The sequence below is a fragment of the Petaurus breviceps genome, unplaced genomic scaffold (genome assembly GCF_028583685.1).
Source record: "Petaurus breviceps papuanus isolate PSGF00001 unplaced genomic scaffold, PetGlider_PUasm1.0 90683, whole genome shotgun sequence".
Classification (NCBI taxonomy): domain Eukaryota; kingdom Metazoa; phylum Chordata; class Mammalia; order Diprotodontia; family Petauridae; genus Petaurus; species Petaurus breviceps.
Genome location: NW_027187308.1, coordinates 5944844 through 5961852, shown reverse-complemented (window position 1 = coordinate 5961852; position 17009 = coordinate 5944844). Strand labels below are relative to the sequence as shown.

The following is a 17009-nucleotide window of genomic DNA, read 5'->3' as shown; positions in this document are numbered from 1 at the left end:
TTAGCCTAGGGGCAGGGAAGATCTTTAAAATTTACATTCGCATTACAACCTCATCCCTCTTAAACCTGTTCTCTTATCTGACCAGAACTTCTTGTCACTTCACTTTTCCACATCTTTCTCAAACTGTCACCCTTCTCCTGGCCTCATTTTCCTCTTGAAAATCTTAACCTTATAGTTCACCATTACAGCTTTACACTGTTCAATACACTGTCCCCATTGTACTGTCTTTGCTCATCCTTTCAAACCCCCAACCCTGGAATATTCTCAGCCCTGCCCCCTTCCCTTTCTCCTGTTCATGTTTAATTGAGCTTCACTGACTGAGATCATTACAAATTGTTATCTGATCTTAACTGGGCCCACACAACTACACAAAGATGCTTTCCTTCTTCCCTGATTTAATTTTGTATTGCAAGGGGTCAGGATACTGATGAAGTTTGAGTACCAAGGCTGAACTGATCTAGTAGCATGTTGAGGTTCTAATGTGTATGATGAAGGATCATCAAGCCCTGAGGAATTGAGATCTATTCATTTTGAAATATATAGACAAGTTAAATTATTTCAGAACACTGCTAATCCTGGAGAATTGAAACACAATTGAAGACCTAAATAAGGGGTATTATTATCATTTTTTTGTACAAAAAAATGCCCATTGTTTGAAACTAAGTGAATAGAAAACTTTGGCAACCGTGAAGGAAAAGGCAGGTCAAAACCCTAACCTGAGAAAAGGAAACATGTAGCCTAAAGAAAGATGCCAGGTATAAAAGAAAGTTCCTTAATTTTATATGATCTCCAGAGAGGGGATACCTCAAACTCAACTCTTAAGGCTACAACAACAACAAAAAATGAATTAAATTAATTAAAAAATATTTTTTAATGCTAGAGATGGCTAAAACACAAACTTGGAAGGGGGAGGGGGTACACTGAAAAACATCTACAATCACACTTTAAAAAAAAATAGCTTGCATCCAAAACCAACTAGAATTCTTCAAAGGAATGATACAGGAGGTTTTGTTTTGTTTTGTTTTTCAATTAAATTCGTGAAAAAAAAGTGAGCTATGGAGGGAAGAGTTGGAAAAAGAATTGATAACTTAAAAAGAGGTAAAAATCTAGAAATTAATAACTAATTGACAACTAGACTTTAAAACAAAGTAAAAAAGTGGGGAGGGGAAATGTAAGATCTCATACAATAAACAACCAACATGGAAAACAGATCAAGAAAAAAAATTAAAATCATGTGGGTACCTGAAATCCATGACAAAAACAAAAAGAACCTAGATATTATATTACAAGAAATCATGAAAGAAGACTAGCCAAACACATTAGAACAAGAAGGCAATATATTCAATTCAAAGAATATACAGACAGAAACAGAAAGGAGAAAAGTATGGATTAGTGATAGGCAGAACAAACCCTAAGCGTGGAAAGGAAATAATGAAGAGGTTAAAAGTTAAAAAAAAAATAAAAATAAAAATGGTAATCATTTAGAGAAGAAAAAAGTATAAGAGAATAGGATGGAAGGAAATAAACAACTATTATAACTGTAAATGTGAATAGAATGAACTTATCCATAAAATAGAGTTAGAAAAATAGATTAAAAAGTAATATCCAATAATATATTGTTTGCAAGAAACACATTTGAAACATAAAGACTGATAGTTAAAATAAGGGGCTAGGACAAAATACATTATGTCTCAACTGAACAAAAAATCTGGAGTAGAAATTATGACGTAAGACAAGGAAACAGCAGAAAAAAGAATGGAAAATTATTTTTTTGAAAGGTAACATCAACAGCAAATTTATTTCAATACTTTTTATGCATCCGCACAGAATACTTAAAGGAAAAACTAAATGAGTTCTATGGAAAAATATTCTGTAAACCTATGAGTGAGGATCACCAGTTTCCCCAATTCTTATAAACATCTTATGAAAAAAATAAATATCTTAAGGTTCTAAATAAAATTTAGTAAAATTAGATATGATAGAGCTATGGCAACTAATAAATGGAAATAGAAAGGAATATACATACTTTTCAGCAACACTGGTGCCTTTAAAAATCAATTATGTCTTAAAACATCACAAAAATGAAGAAAAGCAGAAATAGTACAGGCATAATTTACTGATCACAATACAATAAAATTATGTGAAATAAAGAACTTAAAAAATTAAAATGAATGGACAGCTAGGTGACACAGGTGAATAGAGAACCAGCCCTGGAGTCAGGAGGACCTGAGTTCAAACTTGGCCTGCTACTTGACATACTATCAGTGTGACCTTGGCCAAGTTACTTAACCCCAATTTCCTCCTCAAAAAAAAATTTAAATGAAAGACTAAATAATAATCTTAGACATGTGATAACTTACAGAACAAATAGTAGAAATAATAAATAATTTCATCCAAGGGCAATCATGAGTATACTAAAATTTGGGGGGAAATGCAACTAAAAATAAACCAACAAATTAAATACCTCAATTAAACTGATAAAAATGTTGAAAAAAATCAAAGAAGATTAACAAAATTGAAACTGAAAAAATCCCATTGAATCAATAAAAGTAGGAACTGATTTCTAAAAATAAATAAATGAAATAGATAAATCATTCACTAACTTGATTAAAAAGAAGAGAACAGGGGACGGCCAGGTAGCACAGCGAGTAAAAGCACCAGCCCCAGTGTTGGGATGACCTGGGGATCAAATCCGGGCTCAGATACTTAGCACCACACCCAGAAATAACTGGCTGTGTAACCTTGAGAAAATTACTTAACCCCGATTGTTTAAAAAAAAAAATTAAAGAGGACAAGTAAACTGTCAGTATAAAAAATGAAAATGAATTCTTAACATAAGGAACATTAGAAATGAAGAAGAAAGAGGATATTATTGGAAACATTTTGCCCAATTATATAACAATAAAACTTATAGCTTAAATGAAATATTTACAAAAATGTAAAACACCCAAATTACCAGACCAAAAAATAGGAAATTTAAATAACCCAATTTCATAGAAAACAGACAAGCCAAAAGTGAACTTCAAAAGAATAATGCTCCAGTACCAGATAGATTCACAAGTGAATTCTATCAAACATTCAAAAAACAATTTCACTACTACATAAAATGCAGAAATAGCAAAAAAAAAAAAAGGGGGGGGGAGGAATCCTACTAAATACCTACTATGATACAGATATGGACTTGATACACAAACCAAGGAGAGTCAAACATGAAAAGAATACAAGACCACCATTTTTTTTTGAGGGGGGTAGGTAGGGCAAGTGGGGTTAAGCGACTTGCCCAAGGTCACATGGCTAATTTTGTGTCTGAGGTCAGATGTCAGTGTCTGAGGACAGATTTGAATTCAGGTCTGCCTGACTCCAGGGCCAGTGCTCTATTCACTGTGTCTGTCACCTAGCTGCCCCAACACCACCATTTTTAATCAACACTGATTAAAAAATATGAATAAATTTTAACATTAGCAAAAAGGCTAAAACAAAACATCACAAATATTATACACTTTGATTAAATCAGAACTGTCCCAAGGATGCAGAGTTCATTTACTGTTAGAGAAACTATATAACTGAATTAAACATATCAGTAACAAAAAATGTTAAATCACTTGATTATGTCAATATATGCAGAAAAAGCTTCTTGAAAAAATATACTTACCCATTTCTATTTGAAATACTAGAATAGGGGTGGCTAAGTGGTTCAGTGAATAGAGCACGGGCCCTGAAGTCAGGGAGACCTGAGTTCAAATCTGTCCTCAGACACTTAACACTTACTAGCTGTGTGACCTTGGGCAAGTCACTTAACCCCAATTGCCCTGCCTTTCCCCCTCCAAAGAGACAAAAACAAAATAGAAATACTAGAATAAATAGGCATTTCCTCAAAATTATAATATACATCTAAATCCCCAAACCATTATATATAATGAAGATAAACCAGAATCCTTTCCAATAAAATCAGAAACAAAGCAACGGAAAAACAACAAACAAACTTGTAATGCACTCCTCACAGCCCTTGTTGCAAATCACTTCTTTCCTCAATCCACCTACACCACCACCTCTTTCCCTGGAAGCTTACCTTTGCAAGTTCTCTTCTCTCCAATTCTACACATCAAATCTCCTCGATATTATCACCTATTCTCTTTTTCTAGTTTTGGAAGTTGCCTTTTTCCTTAATACTAATTGCTTTACTTCTGTCTTTAACTCAGTTCTTTCCTTTCTCCTTCAGGAGCTCATTGATCATTTTATCATTTCATCTCCTCTAATTTTCAATGTTTCCTTATCCAGAGGTTCTTTCCCAACTAGCTATAAATGTTCCTAGATCTATTCCATCCTTAAAGCAAACAAACAAGAAACTGTCTCTACCTTCCCCTCAGGTTTTCATTCCATTTTTCTCTTACCTCTTATAATACTTCTAGGGGGAAAAATGTTCTTTGCCTCCATGAGTCACTTCATACTCACTTCTCAAATCTTTGAAATCTGGCTTCTATCTCCACCACTGAATTAAAACAGTATCTCTTCAAAGTTACCAATTATCTCTTGCTAAATTCAATGCCCTTTTACCAGTGCTCAACCTTGATCTTTCTGAATTGATATCGTTGTCCTTATGCATACTTTTTCTTTCTTGGGTTTTCATAATAAGACGTCCTTCCTAGTTCTCCTAAATAATTAACTAATCTTCAGTGTCCTTTGCATGATCACCATCCATGCCCTGGACCCTTTGTGTTCATGTACCATTGGGTTCTGTCCTGATTCATGTCTCTCTTTATATTTTTCCTTAGCAATTTTTGGATTCAATTATAACATCTATGAACCTCATATATCTCCTGTGTTCCAGACTCACATTTCCAGCTGCTTGCTAAACATTTCTACTCAGATGTCCAATAGGCATTCCACATTTAACATTTCTAAAATGTGAGGGTTGGGGTCTTGCGAAATAAATAAACATTTATAAAGTGCCTACTATATGGCAGACACTCTCCTTTTACAAATATTATCTCATTTGACCCATACAAATAGCCCTGGAATGTAGGTGTTATTATGACCCCTATTTTATAGTTGAAGAAACTGAGGCAGTTTAAGTGACTTGCCAGGGATCATACAGCTAGTAAGTGTCTGAGTATAATATACAGATCTTCCTGACTCCAGGTAGAATGTTCTATCCTATCCACCACCAGCGGCCTCTAAGGCAACTTCCCCTAGGAAGTCATCCCTGGACCACTGCCCCCAACCTTTCACATCTCTCCCCTGACTACCTTAGTTCATGGATATCTCCTCCTTCTCTGATTTTGTGTAGCCCTTTATAGTCTGAATCACACAATATAATCTCTCCAACCATATTAGAAGTGGGAGTGACTGGTTGGATCTGTTTTAAGAAAATCTCTTTGGTGGCTAAATAGAGAATGGACTAGAGTGGGGAGAGATTTGTGGCAGGCAGACCAACAAGCAAATCATTACAATAGTCCAAGTTTGAGAAGATGAGAGCCTGCACTAGGGTGGTGGCCATATCAGAGAGAAGGTGGTCATATTCAAGAGATGCTGCAAGAGTAAAAATAGGCCTTGGCAATAGATTGGCTATCAGGTGAGAAATAGTGAGGCTGACACCTAGGTCGTGAGCCTGGGGAGACTAGGAGGATGTTGGTGCCTTTGACAATAGAGAAGTTAGGAAGGGGGAGAGGTTTGGGGGAAAGAGAATGAGTTCAGTTTTGGACATACTGAGTCTTAAGATGTCTACAGGGCATCTGATTCAAATGGTTTGAAAGGTAGATGAAGATGTGAGACTAGAGTTCAGCAGCGAGGTTAGGACAAGAATTCAGATTCCTCAACAAAAATAATCATTAAATCCACACAGGCTGTTGAGGTCTCCAAGTGAACTAGTATATAGAGAACCAAGAGAGAGTAGTGTCCTTTTCCTGAGCTTTCATATCCAAAGTGAAGATATAATATTCACACCACCTACCTCTCAGGTGGTTATACAGAAAATGTATCCTCAATCTTAAGGCACTGTCTTAATGTGAGCTATTATTTCATCTTTGTAACCTCAGTATATGGTATGCAGCTAACGTTTATTGAATTGAATGAGATATTACAATTTTAAAAAGTGTCCTATAGTGCCATTGTCATAGAAGACTGGTATCGATGAGTTGTTGATTAAAAAATTAAAAAAAAAAAAAGAGGGCAGCTAGGTGGCACAGTGAATAGAGCACCAGCCCTGGAGTCGGGAGGACCTGAGTTAAAATCCAACCTCAGACACTTAACACTTACTAGCCGTATGACCTTGGGCAAGTCACTTACCCCCAATTGTCCTGCCTTCCCCCCTGCAAAAAGTAAAAAAAAAATGCCTTGCTCAATCAAACCTTAGGTTTTTCTAATCAGTGATCTACCACCCATCAAAAATGAATATTATTAAGTTTCAGAACTTTTTAGTGTCTGAGATTTTCAGTTCTCCTTTCTTATTTTTTGCTTTACACAACAGTGGTATACACAAGCACTAGAAATTTTTAGGCACATGGCCAAAATTCTAGTCTCTCCTTTGTGAGCTAGGATGCATGGGAGTATAGAGAGGGTCAATCTGAGCAGCAGCTCAAGGTGGCCTAGACACCCCAGTTGTTCCCCATATCAATTTCACTCCTGTTAACCTATAGAAGGTCTTTCTTACCTTTCTAGGAAAGGGAAGGAGAGCAGACTATGAAAACTACACACTCTTTTTCAAAATGCAGAAATGGAATGTCAAATAAGATTTCATATTTGCATATTACTGATCTCTAATAAATTCATAATCTTTTCATTTAATAACCTAGCCTTTTCTTTCAAGTACATGTCTTTTTTTTTCAAGTACATTTCTTACAAATAGATTCAGGATAAGTCTGCTTATTAATATTTTTATGCAATAACAAATACAATGAACATTTTCATTAATATTATAAGGAATGAGTTTTTACTGATGATTTAAAGTAAGGTTTATTTAAAGTAAAGGTTTTAATATTTAAAGATAAAATAGGGTTCAAAATAGGGGTTCTAAGTTTTACTTAGTTCATTAATAGAAGAAAAAGTCTAGAAGAGCTCATTTTTCTTCAAGATTTTTAAAAAAACTTCCATTTTGTGCAGTATTATTTTACATTTAACTCTTTAGCTATTTTTATCTGAGAAACATCATCTTAACATTATCAAGCTCTTACTGAATATAAGAAAAACATGAAAATAAATTGTCTGGGGGAGAAATTACTTTCCTAGTTTTCCTAATATGATTATTTCTCAATAGATTACTAAATAATTATGGAATAATTAAAACTGAAATAATTTGTCCCATGGTAATATTAAAATATCTTAAACATTCAAATGTCTTTAAACATTTATTTCTATGCTTAATACCAACTTATGTACATTTAAATGCATTTCTCAGGCTAAGTTGGAAACTATTTACATTACATTTTACTTAGAAGTAATATTAAATTTAACTTGAAGCAGTTAGGATTTGTAGCCAGACTTTACCTGGCCCAAGTTTTCCCTAAAGGATTAATAAAGAATTTGTTAAGAAATAAATCTCCTAATTTTTTTTGCCCTAGTAAAAACTGATCAGCTTAATTATAGATAAAATGTTATCTGGAAAAATAAAAATATTTGCAATATAGAAAGTACTGTAAGTTTTTTGGTTTTTTTTTTTTTGCCTTTTTGGAGGGCAATTGGGGTTAAGTAACTTGCCCAAGGTTACATGGCTAGTTTTTCTTTTGTGTGTGGGTGTTAAATGTATGAGGCTGGAACCGAACTCGGATCCTCCTGACTCCGGGGCCAGTGCTTTACTCAATGTACCACCTAGCCACCCCGTACTGTAAGTTTTAAAATGCAATGACAAACCTCTATTCAATTTCAAAGCTTTTAAACAAGATTCAACAGTTGGTTTTATTTACATATTTATGACATACATTAATGGTCTATTTGTCTTACAACTCAGTAAATCCAATACCATAAACAAGAATATATGTGAACAAAAATGACAGAATTTTAGTCAAGTTGAAACAAATTTTCATAAGAGCTTTTAAAAAAAAAGCCCCTTCCCCAAACCCCAAACAAGCAGCCGTTTAAAAGTTGGATTATTTTAAAATTTTCTTCCTAAAATTGAATTTGTCAGCCATATAGCTATTACAAGATTGGAAAATTTGCAAAAGCAAATAATATGTATGCAAATATGATGCATTAATGGCTAACATTTACTCCTTGCTCTCAAAGTCTTATTATAGGCAAATTGGAATAAATATCTTGGTAATGTGTATACATCAAGGCACATTCTTTTCTTGTGCTTTAGGAACAATTCACCTGTAATCTCTTTAAAAAAAATTTTGTGCATTTTTACAATTGTTCCAAACACTTAAAAGTTTAGTTATAATAATTACATCTTAAGTAGTAGTTTCTTAGGTGGAGCTACCGAGGGCTTCACCTTGGTGATTTTGGAAAGGTAGGAGATTGGTCAACTTGAATATAGATGTTGACATTTTAAAAAATATACACACTTGAATAAATGTAATTTTTAGCTTCCATGTAATTTACTTTTTATTTAATTCATTTTCAATAATCAGGTGGGTTACAAATTACTAATTTTTTTTAAATTAGTGTACTGTAGTGAGGGCTGCAAAGAATTTTTGTTATTACCGAACTTGACTATTATGAAGTATTCTTGTAACTTATTTGCATGTGTTGGTGGCTATTCTGCTTTGAAACTGATCCAGTTTTTCAACTAAATTAAGCAATTAAACATGATACAATGGCTGAAAACATCAAACCTAGTTTTGACTTGCTCATGCTACAGCAAAAGAACAAGATTTTCCATTTATTGTACTAAAGTTAACATGGAAGGATTTTCCTCATTAACAAATGCTCAATTCCAACAATAACAAAGCTCTCCACCCTCAGGGAAAAGTTCCTCGCCTTGAAGAGATGACAAAACAAGGCCTATTTTGATGGACACACCATGCAAGTCCATGGCATTAAAAAAAGCAACAAACCTAGGACTAAATAGTCAATTATAAATTGCCTACATAGTCAAGTGCAAACTTGATTTATAACCATGTGGCTCCATAAGTACTTTAAAATGAGATATAGTCCTTGACTTGGAAGGAACTGAATTTAAATGGTAAGTCACAAATCATATTTAAGACATTAAAAGTGAATATTGTATGTAACAGTGTACTTACAGACACTAGTAAAATGCTTTAGTATCTGAATTTTCTTTTCAATCTGTAAACAGGGAAAGCCAAATAACAAAATTTTATCTCCATATTTTGACAGAAAGCCTAGTGAAGAAACATCCTTTTAAGCTCAGAACATACATTCAAAATAAAAGTGAAAACAGGACTGAAACTATACCATTCCAAGTATAGTTTTTATAAAAATTATACCATGATAAACAAATAGAAAGATTTATTTCAAATTTCTCTATATTGGATAACTAAAATTGGTGGGGCAGGGGGGAGAGGGAGAGAGAAACTTCTTGACAGAACCTTTAGGCTGGACAGACTGTTTAGCAATGCAGATAGTGTGTCATCAAGCAGCAAAAAACCTTGAAATAGGAACTCTAAGCTGTAAGTCCGATGCTGTAAACATGTGTAAGTTTATGGCACAGGAAGAGTCATTACCAAAATTGCCTCTAGCTCTGTTACTGTGCTCACTCTGGTTCTGAAACATGTGCCACTTCAACTTCCACTGTTTCAATAGCTTCTGTTACTTCGGATATTTTCTGTCCTTGTTGCTGTGCCAGTACATAATTAACTACTTGCATAATACTTTGGTCAGAAAGAGTTGACACTGATGCACATTCCTCAGTAGCGGCAACAGCTTCAATAGCTTCAATGGTTTCTCCGGTCACTACTACAGTCTCGATTTCCTGAGGACCACTGCTTTCTTGTTCTTGCATCCCTGATGTTAAGATGCTAAAGGCATGCTCCACTTGAGTTCCCTGGTTGTGAAACTGAAGGGTATCTTTCTCCAGCATAATCTTGCAAGGCACATAATCCCTGTGGAATTTGGTCATGTGCTTCCGGAGTGTTCGAGCATCAATATAAGCTTCATTGCATACAGGACAGACATAGGGCCGTTCACCTGTGTGTGTTCTTACATGGCGTTTCAGGGAACGTGCATCAGCCCAAGCAACCCCACATGTTAAGCACTCAAATGGCTTAACTCCTATAGGAAGAAAAAAATAATATATTAAATAGCAGCAAGGAAATTATTTTAACTTTTACAGTTACCCACATATAGGTCTAAGTTTTAAGGTTGCAGAAGTCTAACTTGCTTTATGGAAGCTGATAAAATGAACATATTAGAACAATCATGGGGGTGGCTAGGTGGCACAGTGAGTAAGCAGAGGCCCCGAAGTCAGGAGGACCTGAGTTCGGTTCCGGACTCAGACCCAACACAAAAATACTAGCCATGTAACCTTGGGCAAGTTACTTAACCCCAATTGCCCTCCAAAAGGCAAACAAAACAAAACCAATTATGATTATATTCTGTATTTGGGGGGAAAAACATGTTAATCTATAATTTCTCTCTTACATCTATATCTTACACATAACATGATTTTTAACAAAGTAACATGGGCATGAGATGATGGATCAGTTTTTATTATATATAAAATATAATGTCATCCAAAACAAATTGCTACTCCTTTATAATTCTCTTCCTATGACTTTTTTATGATTCCATCATCCGTTGCCAAGTTTGCAACTCAAATTTTCCTTGATACTAGCTCCTCCCCCTACTGCTGATCCAAATCAGTTGCCAAGTCTTACTGATTCTACCTCCACACATTCTACCAAATATATTATGTTCTCTCCACTAGTCACTTGTTTAGTGCTCTCTCATCGTCTGCCACTCTCTAGCTAAAAAATCATCAATGCCTCCCTACTCTTTTTAGGATAAAACAAACTCTTCAGTCTGGGTCATTTAAAGCTCTACACAATATGGGTACAATCTACCTTTTCAGATTTACTTCATGTTACTCCCCACCCCCTTCACATACTATGTTTTAGTCAAACTGGTGTAACTAGTTAGTTGTTCTTGAATTCAATATTCCATCTCCCATTGCTGTGCCTTTGGCACATGTTGTCCCCCCACATCTAGGATTCGCTTCCTATTCATCTTCAACTCTTAGAATCCTTGGGGTCCTTAAAGGCTCAACTTAAGTGCTGCCTCTTATTCAAATTCAACTTGAAGCAGTAAAACTATCAACTGGGGGCAATTACCTGGTTTATTGCTTACAAACAATCAACATTCTAAGAGATATTATATACATTGTACAGTGATCATGACATTTTTCTCACTGCAGAAAAAACAACCTTCTCAATGACCAGTCTATTCTACTGACTCTGTGATAGTTCAAGAGAAAGATGGAAAAGTATTAGCTATTAATGAACACCTGATACAAAGATCCTTTATGGAATTTGCTTGGGGAAGTTATGTAGCTCAAAATACATGTTAAATGCTTTGTGTTACTTTCTCTTTTTTAAAAAAAGTTTTTATATTTATTTGTTTGTTTGTTGGGGGGGGCAGGGCAATTAGGGTTAAGTGACTTGCCCAAGGTCACATGGCTAGTAAGTATGAAGTTTCAGAGGTCCCACTTGAACACAGGTCCTCCTGACTCCAGGGCCAGTGCTCTAGTCTCTGAGTTGCCTAGCTGCCCCCCTTGATATTTATTTTTGACAATTATTATTATTATCATTATTATTATTTGGAGGGCAATTGGGGTTAAGTGACTTGCCCAAGGTCACAAGGCTAGTTTTTTGTGTGTGTTGTGTCTAAAGCCATATTTGAACTCAGGTCCTCCTAACTCCAGGACCAGTGCTCTATTCACTGGCACCACCTAGCCACCCCGACAATTATTTTTTTAAAATTTTGAATTCCAAATTCTTTACCTCCCTTCCACCCACTGAGAAGGCAAGCAATATAATACTCTTTATATACATGCAATCATATAAATATTTCCATATTATCCATATTGTTTTTAAAAAATCAAGAAAAAATAAAGAAAATGAAGAGAAAATGCTTCAGTCAGTACTCAGAGTTCACCAGTTCTTTTTCTGGAGGTGGATAGCACTTTTTATCAAGAGTCCTTTGGAATTGTCACAGATCCTTGTACTGGTCAGAGGAGCTGAGTCTTTTACAGTTGGTTATCATTACTATATTGCTTTCATTGTGTACAACGTTCTCTTCTCTTGTTTCTGCTCACTTTATTTTGCATCAGTTCAAACAAGTCTTTCCAACTTTTTCTAAAACCATCTCTTTCACCATTTCTTATAGCACAACAGTATTCCATCACAATCATATATCACAAATTGTTCAGCCATTCCCCAATTTTCAATTCTTTGCCACAACAAAAAAGAGCTGCTATAAATTATTTCTGCACATATAAATCCTTTTCCCTTTTCTTTGATCCCTTTGGGATACAGACCTAGTAGCAGCATTGCTGGATCAAAGGGTATGTACAATTTCATAGCCTTTTGGGAATATAGTTCCAAACTGTCCTCCAGAATGGTTGGACCAGCTCAGAACTCCATCAACATGATTAGTGTACCCATTTTCCCTCATCCCCTCCAGCATTTATCATTTTCCTTTTCTGTCACATTAGCTAATTTGATAGGTGCGAGGTAGTACCTTGGAATTATTTTAATTTGTTTAGATGGTTTTTACTACTTTTTAAGCCAACAATAAAGCCCCTGATAAGTGAGAACAAATTTTAAGAACTCAGTGAATAAGGAACATAGAAAACTTCACAAATAGGTAAAGTTAGTCTAAGAGCAGCAATCACCTCTCACATATTTCATATATAGGGACAGGAAGGAGAGTTACAAGCTAGACTTTTCCAAAGCTTACTTGCTGGGGGCTCTGAAATTTCCATATGTGAAGCTTTTTCTTGGACTTGTGCTAAAGACATTTCAGGGTATTAGTTAAATTGCCTAAGCACCTAACATGTACCTGAAATTACCCAGGGAGTCATCCTGTTAGTAGTATGGGCAGGTCTAAGTAGATCTCAGAAGACTTTTCTACTCACCCTTTTCCCCCTTCCATCTAATGGATGAAAATAAAAAAATCATAACCCCAAATCTTCAAACCACACAACAGCATCTGAAATGTCACATTTCGCCAAAAACATCTATGGATACTACATTCACATATGGAAGCAGCTACAGATATATATGTGTGTGTGTGTGTGAAGAAAGTAAAGTCACCTTAGGATACAACTGCTCTTGATATGGTACATCTTTTGTGGAATGAAAAATTCTCTCCTTACAATTTATTATTACTTGGGAATATCTAGTGTATACTAAATACCTATTTTCTGAAGTCACATTATCATAGTGTACTCTCTTCCTCTGTCAAGTGGGGAATAGTCTTCCATCTTAATACAATTCAGCTAGACAGGTTTTGTTATATATACATCAAGATGTTTATGCTTTCGCCAAATTGATCAGAACAGGATTCTACTTGTAACTAAGATGAGCAGATTGTACAGGCGAGTTGTAGAGTCACAGCATCGGTCACTTCCAACAGGAATCGAAAGGGATGGAGCCCAGTGGTCTCACAAGCAACAACGGCAGAAAGGGAGAAGAGGAGAAAGCCAGCTCTGCGAGGGCACCCCCCGCTGTGTGAACACGCCTACATGAGCGCGGGCCTACCTTCATGGTTGTTCATGTGTCTTCTATACTCTCGAAGTTGCGTGAATTTTCTCCCACACTGTTCACACACGCGCTCCAGGTTTTGTTTTGCTCTTCCTTTCTTCCCATGAGTCGCCTTCTTTACATGTCTTCTATATAAGGCTTTTTCATAGAACTCTTTGCCACATACATTGCACCTAAAATATGATACATGCTTTTACTCAATATTAAACATCAGAAAAAAAAAAACCTGTTTTTTTCTGAGAATCAGACCTGGAAGTACTATGTGATATCTTATTTCAGATCAGAACTTTCCTACGATTACTCACCTATAAGGCTCCGTGACAGAATGAGACTTTACATGGGAATACCAATCTTTCTTCCAACTGTAGCATTTTTCACAAAATTGGCATTGGAATGGCTTTACACCAAGATGTTTGTTCATGTGCTGGCGGAGATCTCGAGCTTCAAAGAAACTTTTTTCACATCTGCAATATGGAAATTTAATCACCAAACTGAATTATATTCTTATTCAAAACACATTTTTATTTTTTATTGATGCTTTTTTGTTTTGATATCACATTTAATTTTTGATATATCCCTCTGCCTTCCCTACCCTATATGCTATTCTTTATAACAAAGATTTATAAAGAAATAGAAAAAGCAGTTCAGCAAAACCAACCAACACATTAATCATGTCCAACAGTACATGCTACATTTTATATTTATAGTCCCCTAACTCTGCAATGAAATAATTAATGGAAGTGCATTATCTTAACTTTTCTCTGCGCCCAAACTTATTCATTGTAATTCTACAGTGCAAAACAAGTTTTTATAAACACAGTAAGTTTATGGGAACCCCATTACAGAGTGACATAAATTTAAACAAAGAAATTCTACCAGATTTATGTTTTTGTTAAATAACCAAACAGAACAAAATGTGTTGAAATTAGTCAAATGTTTTATATTCTAAATACTTACTGAGTACACTGATAACCTCGAACCTCAGGCTTTGGCTGATGTTTCTTTAGGTGCTTGCTGAGACCAGAGCCCCTATGAAAAGACTTTCCACAGATTGAGCAAAGGTATTTTGATTCTCCTGTTAAAACAAAAAACCTGTCAAGTTTGAAACTTAGGCTCTTTATCAACTGTATCTTTCCTAAAAGTCTCACATATTCTGAACCTGGTCCCCTCCCCCACAAAAAAGGTATCTGAAACCTTAAACTTCACTATTTGTAGTTTTAAAAAGTATATGAACTTTAAGAACACATTAACAAAAAAAATGCTCTATTTTCTCCTGAATTCCCTTTCCATTTCATGACATAATAAGCAAATATGACCTTTTCTGACAAAATAACAGATCCTGAAAATGTACATTATATTCTTTATATTTATGTAATGTGATTAATAAAAAAATTAAGTGTTACTGAATTAATAGTAACTTTTTGTCATTATATACTGAATAATGAAAATTATTATCATGTTGGGGCTTATAAAATTATCTTATGTTATAAAGGGGTACACATACTCAAATGTTAGTTATTAAATCTATTATTTGCCTATGGCCCAATTTCTTGTAAGCATAGCTTAATTTCCTTAAGGTACTGAAGTTATAACCCTACATTAAGCTGTTATTATTCAAGCAAAACACTGTTAGTAGCTCCTTTTTAACACTGGAAAAAATATGGGCTATCCCAAAAACAAACAAACCAATCCAATTTTTACTTTCCCAACATAAAACAATTTACCACATTGGAGAAAGCTTTTTAGTATCAATTCCTTCCCCAGAACAAAAAGAAAAATATGTCCACTCATACACACGCATAGTATATCAGTATAGCTGGTCTCAGTACCTGTATGAATGCTCATATGTTCTTGAAGACTACGCTTGGTGACAAAAGACTTAACACAGAGCTCACACTGGAACTGTTTCTGTGCTTCATGGAGAGCCAGGTGTAATTTTAAACCATGCTTGTAAATGAAAGCTTTTCCACAGACCTATGAAAAGATTTTTGTTAAAACTATTAGTTTTTTTTTAAAAAGGAAAGGGAAAGCAAGTACTGTTCCTGAAGAACAAGCTACTATTCACAAGCCACTGAGAGGACTTGACTATTTTAAAGCCAGATTGTAAGGACTGACTGTTCCATCTGCAGAGCTATATATAGTTTCTTTATCCATCACATAGCTCATGAAGGAACAACAGAGGTACCCTTATATTATTTAGTAAATGCCATGATAATAGCTCATACTGTCTCTTTGAAACAGATAATTTAAGTATTGGCCCCATTTTTATACATGTGGAAACTGACCCTTAAGACACCAGTGATTTGTCTATGATTAGTGCCCTATGTTAATGTACACCAGACCCAGTAATCCAATAGACTCAAATAGAGTGACTTTGCTAACTAGAAATCAATTTTGTTACTGGATGTCCATGTCAGTTTAGACTCCCAGGAGAATGGGCAACTTAGATGGATGTCAAAAATATACAAGGATCCAGGACTCTGCTTGAACCAGAGATGCCCCAAGGAATGCTCTTTGGATCCTATGTAGTCCAAATAATTAGAAGACCCTTAAAAATAACAGAATGGGAACTCAGGTATGTATATGGCAGAGAAAATCAATCTGTTCTAGGAGGCTCAGATAAGTCCAGTCAAAAATCTATAGCTTTAAAAATTTTGATAAATTTGGTTTAAACATAACCACCCCTTTCCTACCTACACCCAATTAAGCCCACTTACAAAGTACAGTTCCTGAGAAGTTTATTATTGGTTTTTAATAGAAAGGATGTATCCTTTAATTTGGATATGATGGTATTTATGTTGATGGCTGTATTTAATCAGTTTTGTTGAACCTCCATGGCCTGAGCAAAGCGCACTACAGCAAAACTCTGTAATATTTTTATAGGTGAGAATGACTTACAGTTATTCTACTATTAGAATATAATAAACCCATTCTGCCACTATAGTCATTTCAGATCTTTTTCTTTTAACATATTATATCTATTCACACATACATACACATTTACCTGGCATGCATGTGGCTTAACACCTGTGTGCTTCAACATGTGTATTCTGAGAGAATATAGTTTGGGCAATGTCCTTCCACATATTGAACATATAAACTCTCGCTTGGTTCGACCCTTTTCAGTTGATGCTCCTGAATCTTCTTCAGCAGTAGAGGAAGTAGGTACATCACTTTTCCGGGTATGTCGAATGAGGTGTGCTCGTAAAGAAGCACTATATTGAAATTCTTTTTTACACAACTAAAAGGCAAAAAGTTAAATTCAGTAATTTATAAATACATTTAATTTTAATCCAAATAAATGGAAATTCCATGAAATTCTTCCTCACTGAACATTTATTGAGCCTCTGC

At 35.0% G+C, this 17009-nt stretch overlaps 1 protein-coding gene across 1 annotated transcript in view; it reads right to left on the bottom strand.

Moving 5' to 3' along the window:
* Window positions 1-7864: 7864 nt before the first annotated feature.
* Window positions 7865-17009, bottom strand: part of ZBTB11 (zinc finger and BTB domain containing 11) — a 29496-nt gene continuing 20351 nt past the window's right edge. The window contains exons 6-11 of the mRNA XM_069065318.1: window positions 16663-16899; window positions 15488-15632; window positions 14616-14733; window positions 13964-14122; window positions 13656-13831; window positions 7865-10167 (exon numbers count right to left, since the gene is read on the bottom strand). Coding sequence (XP_068921419.1) covers window positions 9650-10167; window positions 13656-13831; window positions 13964-14122; window positions 14616-14733; window positions 15488-15632; window positions 16663-16899 — 1353 coding nt within the window. The 3' untranslated portion in view covers window positions 7865-9649. The remainder of the gene's footprint in view (window positions 10168-13655; window positions 13832-13963; window positions 14123-14615; window positions 14734-15487; window positions 15633-16662; window positions 16900-17009) is intronic.